Below are 14,357 nucleotides of genomic sequence, written 5' to 3' on the forward strand. Positions count from 1 at the left end.
GGACCCTTGTGACACATAACACTGACTTGAGCCCACACTCAGCTGTTCTCCAAGCTCAACTCTGCGTCCTCCTTGGAAGACCTTGGCAGGCAGGCATCAGGCTCTAGGGGCCCCACTCCACTCACACCTGTGTATAAATGCCACAGAGGCAGCTGAGAACTGAACAGTGAGTCTATGAGTTAGGAAGTCCTCCATCTTGGGGCCCAGAGTCACGCCCTGAATGTAGAGAGTGGCCTTGTGTCACTTCTGCAGAAAGATCTGTCCTGTGGCCTGGGCTGAGGCCAGCACACCCAGCAGTGTGACCTGGAGGGCACAGTTGGGCCCTCACACAGGTTGACATTGGACCCTGGCCCATCCAGGAGCCCTGAGATGTACACTGCACAAACTACACCCTGGTGCCTGAGCCCCGTGTCTCCTGGGACCCCTCAGGTCCCTGCTCGAGGGACCAGAGAGAATGGTCCTGGGAGAGCTGACTCCCAGTCCTCAGAGTCCAGCTTCCTTCCTCCACTTGCCCCTGTCCTCTGCCTCGCTACGTTCTCTTCAATTCATATCGTTTTAGAACTTTCTGAGCACTGTTACAGCCATAGTCTTGGTGGCTCTCACCAGCCCATCGCCCTCGGCAGACCCCTCCCCATCCCCTGTAGGCAGCTCTCTGTCTCCAACCACAGCTCTCTCTGGAGGTCGTTGTTCTCATCCTCTGCTTTTCTTCTGCAGGTTATCCTGAAGGATCTGGAAGTGTTGGCAGAAATTGCATCCTCCCCTGCAGGCCAGACAGATGACCCAGGCCCCCTCGATGGCCCTGACCTCCAGGTCAGACACTCAGAGCTTCAGGTGCCCCCAACAGGCAGAGCCGGCCTGATGAACACTCCTGGTAAGTATTCCTCTTATGGTTACAGGCTCAGCGGCCCTTGGGGAAAGCTTGTGCTCAGTCTCGTCCCTGACTGGGTGGTCCTTTGGGCTGTCACTCTTGAGCCATTGAGTTGTGCCAGGGTGTGAGGGATCTGTAAGTGTCCTACCAGTGAGCTGGCGGTCTCCAAGAGGCAGGACACCTCACCCTCCTGCTGCCTCCTGGCTCACGCTCCACAGTCCCCCAACCCCGTAAGAGCCCCTCATGTCCCTTTTTCCTCATCTTCCTTCACCTTTCCTACTTTTGAGCCATTGGGTAAATATAAAACCATCTGAGTCAGCTAGTCATCTCTTTCCCTGGGGCGGCGTCTCCCCAGTCAGGAATCAAAGGGCTTTGGAGTCTTGAGTCTCACAGGTGGAAGACTAGGCAGCCATTTTCTTCCTCGCCGAGAAGCTAAAAATAGCAAACAACACGGCAGGCAGCCCAGGCAGGAGAGGGGATAATTCAAACAGAATGTTTCCGGGCAGTCTTTGGACATGAAGGTGGCCATGGCATTCCTGGTGCTCACACTTCGTGGTCCTTTCAGATAGCAGGTGGCTATCAGAGAGCTGTGGTTGGAGACAAAGAGCTGCCTACAGGGGATGGGGAGGGGTCTGCCGAGGGCGATGGGCTGGTGAGAGCCACCAAGACTATGGCTGTAACAGTGCTCAGAAAGTTCTAAAACGATATGAATTGAAGAGAACGTAGCGAGGCAGAGGACAGGGGCAAGTGGAGGAAGGAAGCTGGACTCTGAGGACTGGGAGTCAGCTCTCCCAGGACCACTCTCTCTGGTCCCTCGAGCAGGGACCTGAGGGGTCCCAGGAGACACGGGGCTCAGGCACCAGGGTGTAGTTTGTGCAGTGTACATCTCAGGGCTCCCTGGGCCAGTGTGACTCCCAGCTCCCTCCTCCCAGGCAGACGCCAGTTCCCTCCAGCAACGCAATCTTGGAAAACGCCCAGGGATGCAAGTTGGTCGGGAAGTACCCAGCGAATCTTGGGTGTTTGCCTGAGGTGTCTGTTGTCCCATGAGTAGCTCTTGACATCCAGACACAAGATCCTAGACAGCTCCTCCTTTGCTGCAGAAGCCAAGTGTCAAATAGGTTTGGGGCCTTTCAGTGGCAGCTTCCCTCCTACAGCCGCACCGTGCTGGTCCCGGAAGGCGTTCTGGTACCTGGCCCTGAGAACGCCTGCTGGGTGGAGCCGCCAGAGTCCCGCAGGCCTGGCTGCACCCCAGGGCTGCCAGGTCAAGTCACAGGCCTGTGCACTGACGACATCTCCCCAGTGAGACTTTGAAGTCAAGGTCCCCCAGCCCTTGCAGTGGGGTGTCACATAGGACCCAGGCATTAGGCCACTGCCACTGCATACACTCTGCCTGCAGCTGGTCCCAAGTTTCCAGCTGTTTGACTGAAGCAAAGGAGTAAGGGGTTCTAGCGGCTGCCCGGCTTCCTTCTCTAGTTTCTCCAGGATGCAGTGGTTTCCTTGCCAACAAGCCCAGTTTCCTCTGGGCAGCAGAGGCCATGGTTGAGAGGCTCCCACATCCTGACCCCGGGACCCAGCTGAGATTCCCAACCTCTGTCCCACAGCCCAGGAGTCCATTTTCCATCCTGTGTCCCCAAGTCAGCACTGAGGGGTCAACCTGAAGTCCCCAGGACAGATGGCAGGAATGCCAGAGGTTGAGTGTGAGGGCCAAGCCCCGATGTGGGCGTGGGGCGGCCTTGATGAGAGAAGAGAGGAGAGCAGTGAGGGGAGGGGGGATGGCAGCAAGAACTGACTGGAGGAGGGGCAGCAGCCAAGAGAAGGCATCCTGCAGGGCAGAAGCCAGCCTTCAGATCTCCCTCCCAAGGAAGCGTCTTCTCTCCTCCTCAGAGTGGGAGAAGCATAAAGCTGAGGCAGCACAGCCTTGGGCAGGGGAAGGACACTTGGATCTCCCAGGACTCTCTGTGACCTGTCCCTCCATCTGGAAGGTGTATCTTCCTCCCAGCACAGAGAAGTTGATGACTGAAATACTTACTCGCTAGTGGAAAGATGGGCCAGAGAATGGCTCTGGGCGCCCAGGTCTGCAGGAGAGGGTGGTGTGTGTGCAAGGCCTGGCCCAGGAAGTCCCAGGGGAGGCCCTACGGCAGCAAGGCCTTCCAGCTGTTTGGGAACAAGGGCTGAAGGGAGCTTGGATGGCAAAGTGCTCTGAACCCCAGCTCCTGGCCCTGCCAAGGGTAGGCCACTAACGAGGCTGAGGCAGGGAAGACTTGCCCCAGTTCACCAAGGCTGTCAGACTGGCTCATGTCAGCCAGAGACTCACCCTGAATTCATAGAAAAACAACCAAGTATGCCAGATCGAAAGAAATTCCATCCTGGAAAGAACACCAAGGAAGTGCCTATAGCCAATAGCGCTTCTTGCTTCAAGGATACACAGTGCTGAGGGCCACTCGCTCTTAGCCTGAGACCCACGTGTGCACTGCCAAGTGTGGGAACCACACATGCGTGTGTGTCCGTCCACAGCTGGCACCAGATTTTTCAAACTGGTTTGTGATTTTAAAAGGTCAAGGTCAAGCTTAAAGCAATACTGTAAGAGCCTGGGAAGCCAGAGCTGGGCTCTGTCCCCACTCCCGCCTCAGCTGCCTTGGGGAGGGCACAGTCCAGGCACCAAGGACATTGTGGGTAGCTGTTTAGGTCAGAAAGCATGCAGGAAGTGTACACTCATTCCTCAGCAGGCCGCTCTTTCTCCCATTGCTTCTCAGGCACGCAAGGGGGTCATTCTGTTTCCATCTGGCGGTGCATGTGGATAGAGGCTGCAAGGCCAGACCCACTTCCTGTTTAGATTCTGCTTTCCTCTGGCTCTCCAGGGCACAGCTCAGAGAACTTGCAGACTGCAGTGCTGTGTCCCTTTAGGATAGATCACCCCACTCCACTCCCCATAAAGGGACTTTCTGGAAAGCCAAGGAGTTGGAGAGCCTAGCAAAGATTAAATGGCGTTTGCAGGGAACCAAATGGCCCCGTCTGCGCGTTGTGTCTGTAAACTCAAATGGTGCAAATTGAATGCAGCAGTGGGGAAGCGAGGCCCATCCCATGACTGGGTAGCTGCTGTGTTGGCTTCAATGCACCACAGCGGTGGTCCCAGGGGCCGGCAAGCCAGAGTTACCCACATGCAGTTTTTCCCTCGCCTGGCCTAGCGTAAACATCTCTCCCTCTGGTGCAGAGCAGCATGGTCTTGCTTCTCCTGCCCTGCTTTGTTCCTGACCTTCACAGAGCCCCAGGCTTGGAAGAGGGCCATCTCCAGCACAGTCAGGAGGGGAGCTGTCTGGGTAGGCGGCCCCAAGGGAAGCCAGTAGAGGGATACCACGTTTGCCTCCCTAGCTTGTGATTTGGTGAAATGAAATGGAAACAACCACCTGGATCTCCTGTGACTTGACAACTGTGGCTTCTCTGCCCATCTCCACTTGGGGGTCATCAGCCAAGGCCCTGCCAGGCTCTGAGGAGAGGAGATGATGAACCCTAGCTTGAGCATGCCTGTGGGGCCTGTCCCTGAGCCTGTGCGGAAGGCCCAGCAGGAGCAGGAGGGCCCTGGGATGGGTCCCTTGTCAGAGGTGTGCCTGGCCCTCCTGGGGCCTGGACATCCCTGCTGCAGGAGACGGAGCAGCTTTGGCCTAGCATAGCAGCAGTGTGGCAGTCTGGGGCCAAAGGTCAGCCCAGGACTGATGTCTGCCCCTAAAACCCAACTTCCTTGACCTTCCCTCCTGGCTATGAGGCCCACGCTTGATGGGATAAAACAGCTCGTGTCAGTGTGCCCTGTGGGGCTCTCTCGTCCAAGGTAGATGGAATTTAACCCGAACTCTAAAAACATGGGCAAAAATGAAACATTCTGATTCAGTTTCATTCCTCACAGCCGTGGCCAGTGTGGCCAGATGCAGAATCAAGTTCCAGAAGAAACCCAGAAAGCCACCTCTAGGCTTTTTGCCTAGTAATTAACAGTGACCATAGTACGTTGAGCTCTCGTTAGGACTGGACACTGTGCTGAGTGCTTCCCACATGTCAGCTCACTGAACCTCACTATGGACTGGCCCCTCAGCTGCTCACAACAGCTCTGAGGAGAGCACCGTTGTCATTCCCACCTGGAATAGGGCATTGCGACAGGTGTTGGGGCTGACCCAGGAGCCTAGCCTGAGAGCCTGCTCTCTTTACCCCCACATTCAGAGGACAGGAGCACAGGTGCCCCCCCACCCTTGCCAAGCACTGGAAGCTTCCACCACTCAAGGGGAGGAGCAGTGGTCACTGGGCTGGCAATCCAGGCTCCTTCTCTGGGTGCTGGGCCATGGCCCCAGCCTGGTAGTTCTTGGGGCTGTCCCTCCTCTTCTCAGTGACTTCAGGGACCCCATTCTGACCTCAGGCCACCTAAGCACTTCATTTCTTGCCCTTCTGCTGCCTCCCTGCCCTACCCTCCACTTCCTCCAGCCACACCAGACTATTTCCCAGCCTCTAGAAAGCCTTGCCTGTTGCCATTTGAGCCTTAAAGGCCCTTCTTCCCACATACTCTTTTCAGGCATAAAAGAGCATGGGCGCTGAGGTTGGAAAGATCTAGGTTCACAGCCCAGTTCTGCCCTGCCTATCCTGTGACCTTGGGCAAGTGTCCTGCCTCAGTGCCACCTCTTCCTCCCCTGTAAATTGGGTGATGGGATGCTTGGGCCCTCCTTGCACGGAGGGAGCTGAGATAAATCCCCCACATGTGTGAGGTGCTGCCTTTGCTTCCGACCTTCTTATTACAAGAGCTCACACGTGCTTCGGGCCAGCTCAGTGGCCCCTCTGCTGTGCGGCTTTCCAGGATAGTCCAGGTCAGGCTCCTCTCTGTGGCCTCTGTGCCTCCCGCCTGCCACACTGTGTGTGGGGGCTGAGTTCACATCTGTTTCCCTCTCGGCCGTGACCTCTTAGACCCTAGCTATTCAAAGTGTGGGTTGTGGCAGCCTCAGCGTCACTTGGGAGCTCATCAGAAATTGAGACACTCAGGCCCACCCCAGACTTGGAATCACATGTTGTCAGGATCACCAAGTGACTTCTGTGCTCCTCACAGTTTGAGAAGCACCGCCTCAGACCGCAGGAACATGTTGCTCTCATCTCTGAGTCCCCAGCATCAGGCGCCCCGTAAGGGTCAGTGCCTGTTTTTCAGAGTTCATTATAATAACAGAAGGAGCAGGCACCAGGGCCCATCACCCCGTCACCAACACCAGATCTGAGGCTCCCCTGGCACCCCTGCCCAGGCCTTCACTTGTCATCCGGTGGACAGCCTAGCCCCTTCCAACGCAGGCCCATTGCTGTTGATCAGCCTGAGGCCTTGGCCCCGGCCCTGCTCCTGCGGCAGCAGCACAACTCCTCCCTGGTGCAGCCCCCTCCACTGCCCTGTCAGCTTCAAGTTCCTCCCCAGCCCTGCTGTAGCCCAGTAGCTTAACTCTTGCTCCAAACCGGGCAGCTGGAAAGCCTCCTAGATTTGGGTGACTTCCCAGGGCGGAGGGCTTCCCAACCTCAGCTGGGCTGGCCCACCGAAAAGAAAGTGACTGCCTTTTGGATTGGGTCCCGAGGATGCCATTGCTGCACGTCTTAACCACCCTTTTGTCCACACAGCCATGGGGTTTGGGCCCTCCGATTCGGCAGACTGCACACCACCGGAGACCCTGCTTCACAATAGGCCTTGGCCTCCCTCTCTCTCAGCCCCTTGATTCTGGAAGTTGCCCATTCCCCCCATTCCTGTTGGTTCCATACCAGCCTCCCAATCACGCAGCCCCCTCCTCAGAGCACTTCCTGTGCCAGGCACAGCGTTATGCTCCTTATCCCTGTGAGGTTCACAGATAGCAACCAGCTCTGGAGAAGGTGTCACTTCCTCTAGACTGCTCTGCCAGTCAGTGGCAGGACCTGGATCTGATCCGACTCCTCTGGCCCTTCCCCCACATCCATCCAGGGCAGTGGATCCAGATGCTCACTTGAGAGGCTGGCCAGGTGCATGAGCCCTGACCCATGGGGGAGGTAGACAGAGGGCGAGGAGCAGAGCAGGGACCCTGCCAGGCCTGGACTGGGCAGCTAATGTTTTCGCATCTGGTTTTGTTGAACTGTAACTCGCGTTGTGTATTGAGGCCAGAGCTATTTTTATCCTGACATGTGAGGCTCCTTCACGTCATAGCCACAAAATTCAATCCAAAACATCCCAGGAAAGGTTGTTTGTGAGACATTCTGTAGATTCTCATGTCGCCACATCAGGTTTCACTTAGTAACATCTGCAGGCCTGGCTCCCCGGCCGCCCACCCCACCGGCCTGGTTTTGTATACACAGTGCTCCCAGCAGCATCTGTCTGCCCCCCAGCCAGCCAGCAGTCACATGAACTTCCTGCCAGAGCCCGCTTCTCCTGACCAGAAATGCAAGGCAAAGCGGCGTTCAGCATTTGGCTGGGGGACTGGTTCTCAGCAGGATTGGGAATGGAAATCCTGCCCTCTTTGGCCACCCAAAAGGCACTTCTCTCCTGAGACCCATGGCCAGGTTGTTCCCAGCCCTCCCTCCTCCCCTCCCCACCTTTGGGGCCCCTGCCAGAGCAGCTCGCCCACCATCTCCCATGGACCTGGAAGACTGTGTGCTGTCAGTAATGCCGCGTCTGAGCCCAGTAGATCCTCAGAGCGCAGTGCTGGAGGCGTGCCCTGAATCTGGGAGCTGGGCTCCTGTCCTGGCTCTGCCCTATCCGATCTGCCGAGAAAGGAGGGTGATTCCCAGCCGTGCTTGTCAAGTGTGCTGATGAGGTGGGTGGAAGAAGCCCATGGGGGCGCTGTGAGCTCCCGTGGGGAGGAGCAGGCTGCGGTTAGGCAGAAGTTAGTTCAGTTGAGAGAGGCCTGTTGTTCCCTATGGTAACACTCCAGGAGTCAGTTTGTTTTCTCTCCACCCTATCTCCTCCTCCCATGCCCAGAGCCCTGCCTGAGAATATCTCTCAGGTTCCATCTCAAGCCAACTGGGCCTGAAGGGCTGATTAGTTGGAAAAGTGGCTGGTGGGCCAGTGGGAACTGAGGCTGGAAGAGATCAAGTAGGCCTTCCCTTGTCTATGGTGAGCACTGAGATGTGCCCCATCCTGGACCAGCCCACCCACAAGTGTTGCCCTCCCCCGCCATGAGAGGCTTGCCCTGCCCAGACCTGTCGTCTCTACCCCGTTGGGCCAGGATCTCAGGTAGCTTTCCAGGGCTTCCAGCCCTGTCCTGTAGAGGCTCCTCCTCTCAAGGGCAGTAGCCCTGACCAGAATCCGCCTGGCAGATGGGAGCCTGAAGAGCGAAAGGCCCTGCTTGACAGCTGCAGGCCTGGAGCAGGCCAGGCCCCAGGCCGCTCCCCCAAGTGCCCATCAGCCTGAGCCTCAGGAACGCTGCACCCAGCCTCCTGCTCGTTGTAGTCTAAATATTGGAGCGCTGGGAGGACTGAGCTGTGGAAGCTTTCCCAGCAACCCTTGCACTGTGAGAACGTGAGTCACTTGCCATGGCTTCTCCCAGATATGACTCTGCCCTCCTTCTCTCTCCTACCGAGGGTCTCAGCTCCAGGGGCCACCATTCAGGCCTGGACATTGAGAGTTGACTGTGTGGCCCAGAGTGGGCTGTGGCTAAGGAGCCTGGGGATGTGTCCAGAGCAGCCCCAGACTTTCTCTTCTGCCATCTTTAGCCAATCTGTCAGCTGAGAGGTGGGTAGATCTATCTCCCTCCCCAAATGTGGGGGTATGGGGGATCACAGGTGACCCCCCCCTCCTCCTCAGCCTCCCTGCCTCCCAACAGAGCATTGTGAAATCGTCCCAGATCTGAAGTCTCCCCACTGAGAGACGTTCCAGACTATCCCTGCCCAAAACCCCCAGCCCCTGGGGATGGAGACTCTGACCCCGGTTCAGGAGGATTTCTTTATGGTCAGTCCCTGTGTTGGTCCCTTTGTCCTTTGGAATACTTTGGAGCCTACTCGACCCTAGGCCTGGAAATGGATCGGGACAGGGGTGCGGGACAGGGGTGCACATACAGAGGCAAGAAGGGGACAGGAACACAAGGAACCATCACAAACAAGCACCCAGGAGAAGACTGAAGTGAGCTGCGTTCCAGTCCATGCGCACCTCCAGCCGGCGTCCATGGGAACAGCTAAATTCATATTCTCAGTGTGGGGACGCGGAGGAGGGGCTGAGAGGCAGCTGGCCTCCTCAACAGCTGTATCCGCAGCCACCTCTTCAGAGATCAGCCCCAGCTGGGCCTGGGGTAACTCGATCTGTAAGAATGTGACACTTGGTTCTGCAAACAGCCCCCTGGGCCAGGGAGCAGACACTGTTTGCCATTCCAGAGTCACTCACCACCTCCTGGGCCAGCCTGTTCCAGGCAGGAACCCAGAACAACACACTGCAAACAAGAAGTTCAGTGAGGCCGGCCCTTGAACTGGGCTTCTCCCTCAAGGCTCACCCCTTGCATGGTTCGCAGGAACTGCTAGGAGGTTCTCAGGAGAGGGTGGTAGTTTGAATGTGTGGCTCCTGGTAGGAATCCGCATAGAATAATTCACGACTGGGAAGAGCAAAACAGAAACACACCTTTTCCAGTTCCCAGGCACTTCTCCATAAGGACCATGCGAGGACATAAGGGAAGTCTGAGTTCAGGAAAGAGAACAACTGGGGGTAGAGTGTTACTGCTTCCTGGCCACTGGCGTCTAATGACGGCAGCCCAGAGGAGCTCCTCTGTAAGGCTTACTTGGAGTACTCTGGATGGTTCTGCACGTTCTTATTTTGTGCTTTGGGCTGATGTTTCCAGGAGCTCATGTACCCTCACACAGCCAAGCTTGATTCCCAGAACCCCTCACACTGTGCCTGTTTCATGCAGGTGAGTGGCCATTCTCTCCCTGGTCTGGGGAGGAAATCATGACTCTCACAGGCTCCAGGGCCCAAGTGGGGCCAGCCCTAAAAGTGATCACCCTAGATTCCTCTGTCGGCCACTCTGTTTCCCCCAGTGTCCTCCCCAAGTTCCCAGAGAGCTGCAACCAGGTGCTTTCTCCACAGCTCTTGACAGTGTCCCTGTCTCTGGGTCCTCAGTCTTGCCAAGACCTTGGCTTTGGTCTTTATGCCATCTTCTGCCCTCCTGCTTAGGAAGGTGCCACCTCCCAGCCTGCAAACGCCAAACCTGCCCAAACCCCAGTGCCCGAGAGATGGGCAGCATGGCGGAGGTGCTGAGAACGTGGGCTCTGAAAACCAGCTGCCTGGAGTCAGGGACCCCACCACTCACCAGCTCTGTGACTTTGGGTAATCCTCAGCCTAACTCGCAGCTTCTCCATGTGTATAATGAGAATAGTAATAGCACATATTTTCAAGGGAATTTTGAAGGTTAGATACTGTGTGTGAAGGGATTAGACATGCATACCAATAAATGGTAACTGTTGACTCTTAAGATATCACACTGGGGAGATGTTGGTCAAGGGGTACAACTTCCAATTAGAAGATGAGTAAGTTCTGGGGATCTCATGTACAGCATGGTGATTATTGTTAATAATACTGTAGTATATACTTAAAAGTTGGTAAGAGAGTAGATCTTAAATGTTCTCACCACATAAAAGAAATGGTAGTTATGTGAGGGAGTGGAGGTGTTAGTTAATGCCACGGTAGTTATTTCACGATATGTAAGTATATCAAATCAGCACGCACACCTTCAACTTGCACAATGTTATATGTCAGCTATATCTCAATAAAGCTGGAAAAAATACAATATAGGAAATAAATAAAGCATCTGTAAAGTAAAAAAAAAGATATGTTATATTGGGCTAATTGGATATCTGTCTACATGCAGAAGAATTTGGACTCTTTCCTCACACCAATACAAAAATTAAAATGGATCAGAAAGCTAAATGTAAGAACTAAAGAAACCTCGTAGAAGAAAGCGTATCAGTAAATCTTTACGACCTTGGATTAAGTAGTAGTTTCTTAGATATGATAGCAGAAGCACAAACAACAACAACAAAATAGATAAATTGGATTTTATCAAAATTAAAAATTTTGTGCTTCAATGAACACCATCAAGAAAGTGAAAAGATGGGGGCCGGCCCTGTGGCCGAGTGGTTAAGTTCGCGCACTCTGCTTCGATGGCCCAGGGTTTCACCAGTTCAAATCCTGGGCACGGACAGGGTACCACTCATCTGGCCATGCTGAGGTAGCATCCCACATGCCACAACTAGAAGGACCCACAACTAAAAATATGCAACTGTGTACCAGGAGGCTTTGAGAGAAAAAGGGAAAAAAATGTTTTTTAATCTTTAAAAAAAAAAAGTGAAAAGACAACCCACAGAATGGGAGAAAGTATTTGCAAATCATGTATCTGACAAGAGACTTGTATCCTGTGTATAAAGTACTCTTACAACTCAATGAAAAGACAGATAATGCAATTTTAAAATGGGCAAAGGATTTGAATAGACATTTCTCCAAAGAGGATATACAAATAGCCAATAAGCACGTGAAAAGATGCTCAACATCATTAGTCATAAGAGAAATACAAATCAAACCCACAATGAGATACCACTTCCCATCCACTAGGATGGCTGTGATCAAAAAGACAGATAACTAACGAGTATTATGAGGATGCAAAGAACCTGGAACCCCCATACTTTGCTGGTAAGAATGTAAAATGTGCAGCCACTGAGGAAAAGAGTCTGGTCGTTCCTCAAAAGTTAAACGTAAGAGTTACCATATGATCCAGAAATTCCCCTCCTGAGTATATAACCAAGACAAATGAAAACATGTTCATACATTCATGAATGTTCATAGCAGCATTATTCTTAGCCAAAAAAATGGAAACAACCAAATGTACACCAACTGACAAATGGATGAAATATCGTATCCATACAATGGAATATTATTCAACCATAAAGATGAATACAGAACTTACTACAACATGGATAAGCCTTGAAAATATTATGCAAAGTGAAGGAAGCCATATACTATATGATTCCATTTATACAAAGTGTCCCAAATAGGCAAATCCATAGAGACAGAAAGTAGATTAATGGTTGCCTGGGGCGGTGGAGGGGAGAATAGGGAGTGACAGCTAATGGGTATGGAGTTTCTTTTTGGGTAATAAAAATGTTCTGGAATTAGTGGTGATTTATGCACAACTTAGTGAATATATTGAAAATCACTGAATTGCACACTTTAAAACGGTGAACTTTATGGTATGTGAATTATATCTCAAGCTGTTATAAAAAAAAAAAAAAGCCCTGTTAATACCTAGGGCAGATGGAGTGGGGATTCCTACCATCACTAACCCCTCTCCAGCAGTGCTGTTGAAGTCAGCATGCATTAGAAAGGAAAGAGTGGGGAGACCCAAGGGATGTATGAATACACTACATCAAGATCACCCAAATATTCTGCCAACCCTGCCCCGGTCCCCTCCGTGCTGGATGCCTTATGGAGGGAACTGGGTGCCAGGGTGGGGTTGGAAGGAGGGCTGCACCTAGCCCTCAGTGTAGTTCCAGCTGGGACACATCTCAGAGGGAGACCTCGAATGTGCTGGTTCTAAAGCCAACTGGGGGCTCCAAACGTCTTCAAGAGAACTGCTCTAAAAGAGCATCTTCACCCAAAGAGGAGGAAGAATGTCTGATTTCAAAACATTGGGTAAAGATTAAAACACTTGGTAACATTTTGTCAGCGTGTGCTGTCTTTAATCTAGTGGGTGTGTGCATAATTTACTTTTTCTGAAGTCAGGCTGGGAAAGGAGTGTGGCTTCTGCCTGGTGGATTTGTCGGTTTTGTTGACCATTGAGCTTGTGTGCCTGTCTTACCCTTTTTTCTCTTTGACTTGTTGTTCTTAACTGGCCAAAATAAAGCTCAAGTGTATTTTATTGATTGGGATAATAAGTAAAAGTTTTGCTCTTTTTTAAATTTCATAGCACCTAGCAGAGGGTCTTACACATAGGAGGTGTTCACTAAGTGATTGTTGGTTGGCTGGAGGGGTGGACAGGTAAATGGGTATTTTTCCACTAAGTAAAGTTATATTTACTTGTACATACAAACGGCCCTGTGTATCTGCAAGTTCCGCCATCCACGAGTTCTATCAGCCATGGATCGAAAATACCCGTACTTGTATAGTCCCTGCTTTTTTGCTGTTGACTTGTGGCCCTTGATTGAAGATTGTCCCTCATCTTGTTACACACAGACCCCACCACCACCACCTTTTGGCATTTACAATTGTTCATATTCTGTGGGGATCCCATCACCCTGTGGACACATGGTCAGAATAAATCCCGGCTCTGTTCCTTTCTCTACAGGTACCAAAGGCTTAGAATGTTCTCCTTCCACTCCCACCATGAACTCCTACTTTTATAAGTTCATGATCAACCTTCTCAAGAGGTTCAGCAGTGAACGGAAGCTCCTGGAGGTCAGAGGCGCTTTCATCATCAGGTCAGCCTCAGCATCCCTTCTCCTCTCACAGCCCGGGTTTTCATCCTCACGCCATGCAAGGTGTTGAAGCAACCATTTTCTCTTTCCCCCTCCCTCCTCCTCTTCCTGACCTTTGCATTTGTTCTTGAAGAAGGTTCCTCCTTCATGCCAGGTTGCTGGTGCTACTGATGTGAGGCGTGTCAGTGTCGCCATTTTTCAAACAAGTGAATAGTTTTTCACTTGTTGAGACACTGTTTTCCCTTGAGGTTAAATATCCTCTCATTAAACATCTTTATCAGAGTCTCTGGGGAGGAAAGTAGGTAAGCCAGATAGAACGTGAAATGGGCCTGTACTTGGCTACCCACCTGCTGGGATTTTTGGCCTCAGTTGGTGGCAGCAGTGGCTCTGGCAGAGCCAGGCTCTTGAGTCATGTGAGCCTAGTCCTGCACAGCCCCAGTGGCTCAAGGCCTCTAGAACTGTCATCACCAGCAGCATGGCCAGGTCTGGCCCTTTGCCTCCTATGCAGCTCCAAGGAGCATGGTCACCAGAAGAGTGACGTTCAGGCCACCAAAATCTAGATGGGGCACACATTTCTCCAGGCTTCCCAACCAAGCCAGGCAGAGGAGTTTTCCAGAATAGTCATGTGGCTCTAGATGCTCTACAGCAGTGGTTCTCAGCCCTGGCTGCGTGTTAGATCACCGAGGAGGATTAAAAAGGAAGACAGTATCTAGACTCCCCTCCTTGACCTGTGATATCAGAAGTCTGGGGTGATGGGGGTTACTGAAGCTGTCCAGGGTGCTTGGGGAACAGACTAGACTAATGTGGTCCCCAAGAATCAGGGAGGCTCCTGAGGTCGTCGGGAGGTCCAGGAATTGAAGGAGGATTCCCAGCAGAGGGTCCAGCCTGCACAGAGGCTTCAAGGCAAGAAAAAGCATGGAGGGTTCATTTAGCTACAAACCAGAAGGCAAGGGAGAGAGGGGCTCAGCCTTGTGGGCCACACTAAGGATTGGGGACCTTACTCAGAGGTCAGCAGGAAGCCACTGAAAGGGTTTGAGCAGGGGAATGAAAGATTACTGTGCTGCTGGGG

At 52.7% G+C, this 14,357-nt stretch overlaps 1 protein-coding gene across 6 annotated transcripts in view; it reads left to right on the forward strand.

Annotated features, from left to right (window-relative positions):
* VAC14 (VAC14 component of PIKFYVE complex) overlaps nucleotides 1-14,357 on the forward strand; it is a 104,730-nt gene that overhangs the window by 50,495 nt on the left and 39,878 nt on the right. For all 6 annotated transcript variants that reach the window (XM_014829147.3, XM_070500448.1, XM_070500446.1 and 3 more), the window contains 2 exons: nucleotides 715-871; nucleotides 13,159-13,291. In XM_014829147.3, coding sequence (XP_014684633.1) covers nucleotides 715-871; nucleotides 13,159-13,291 — 290 coding nt within the window. The remainder of the gene's footprint in view (nucleotides 1-714; nucleotides 872-13,158; nucleotides 13,292-14,357) is intronic.

Source organism: Equus asinus, chromosome 28 (assembly GCF_041296235.1).
Source record: "Equus asinus isolate D_3611 breed Donkey chromosome 28, EquAss-T2T_v2, whole genome shotgun sequence".
NCBI lineage: Eukaryota > Metazoa > Chordata > Mammalia > Perissodactyla > Equidae > Equus > Equus asinus.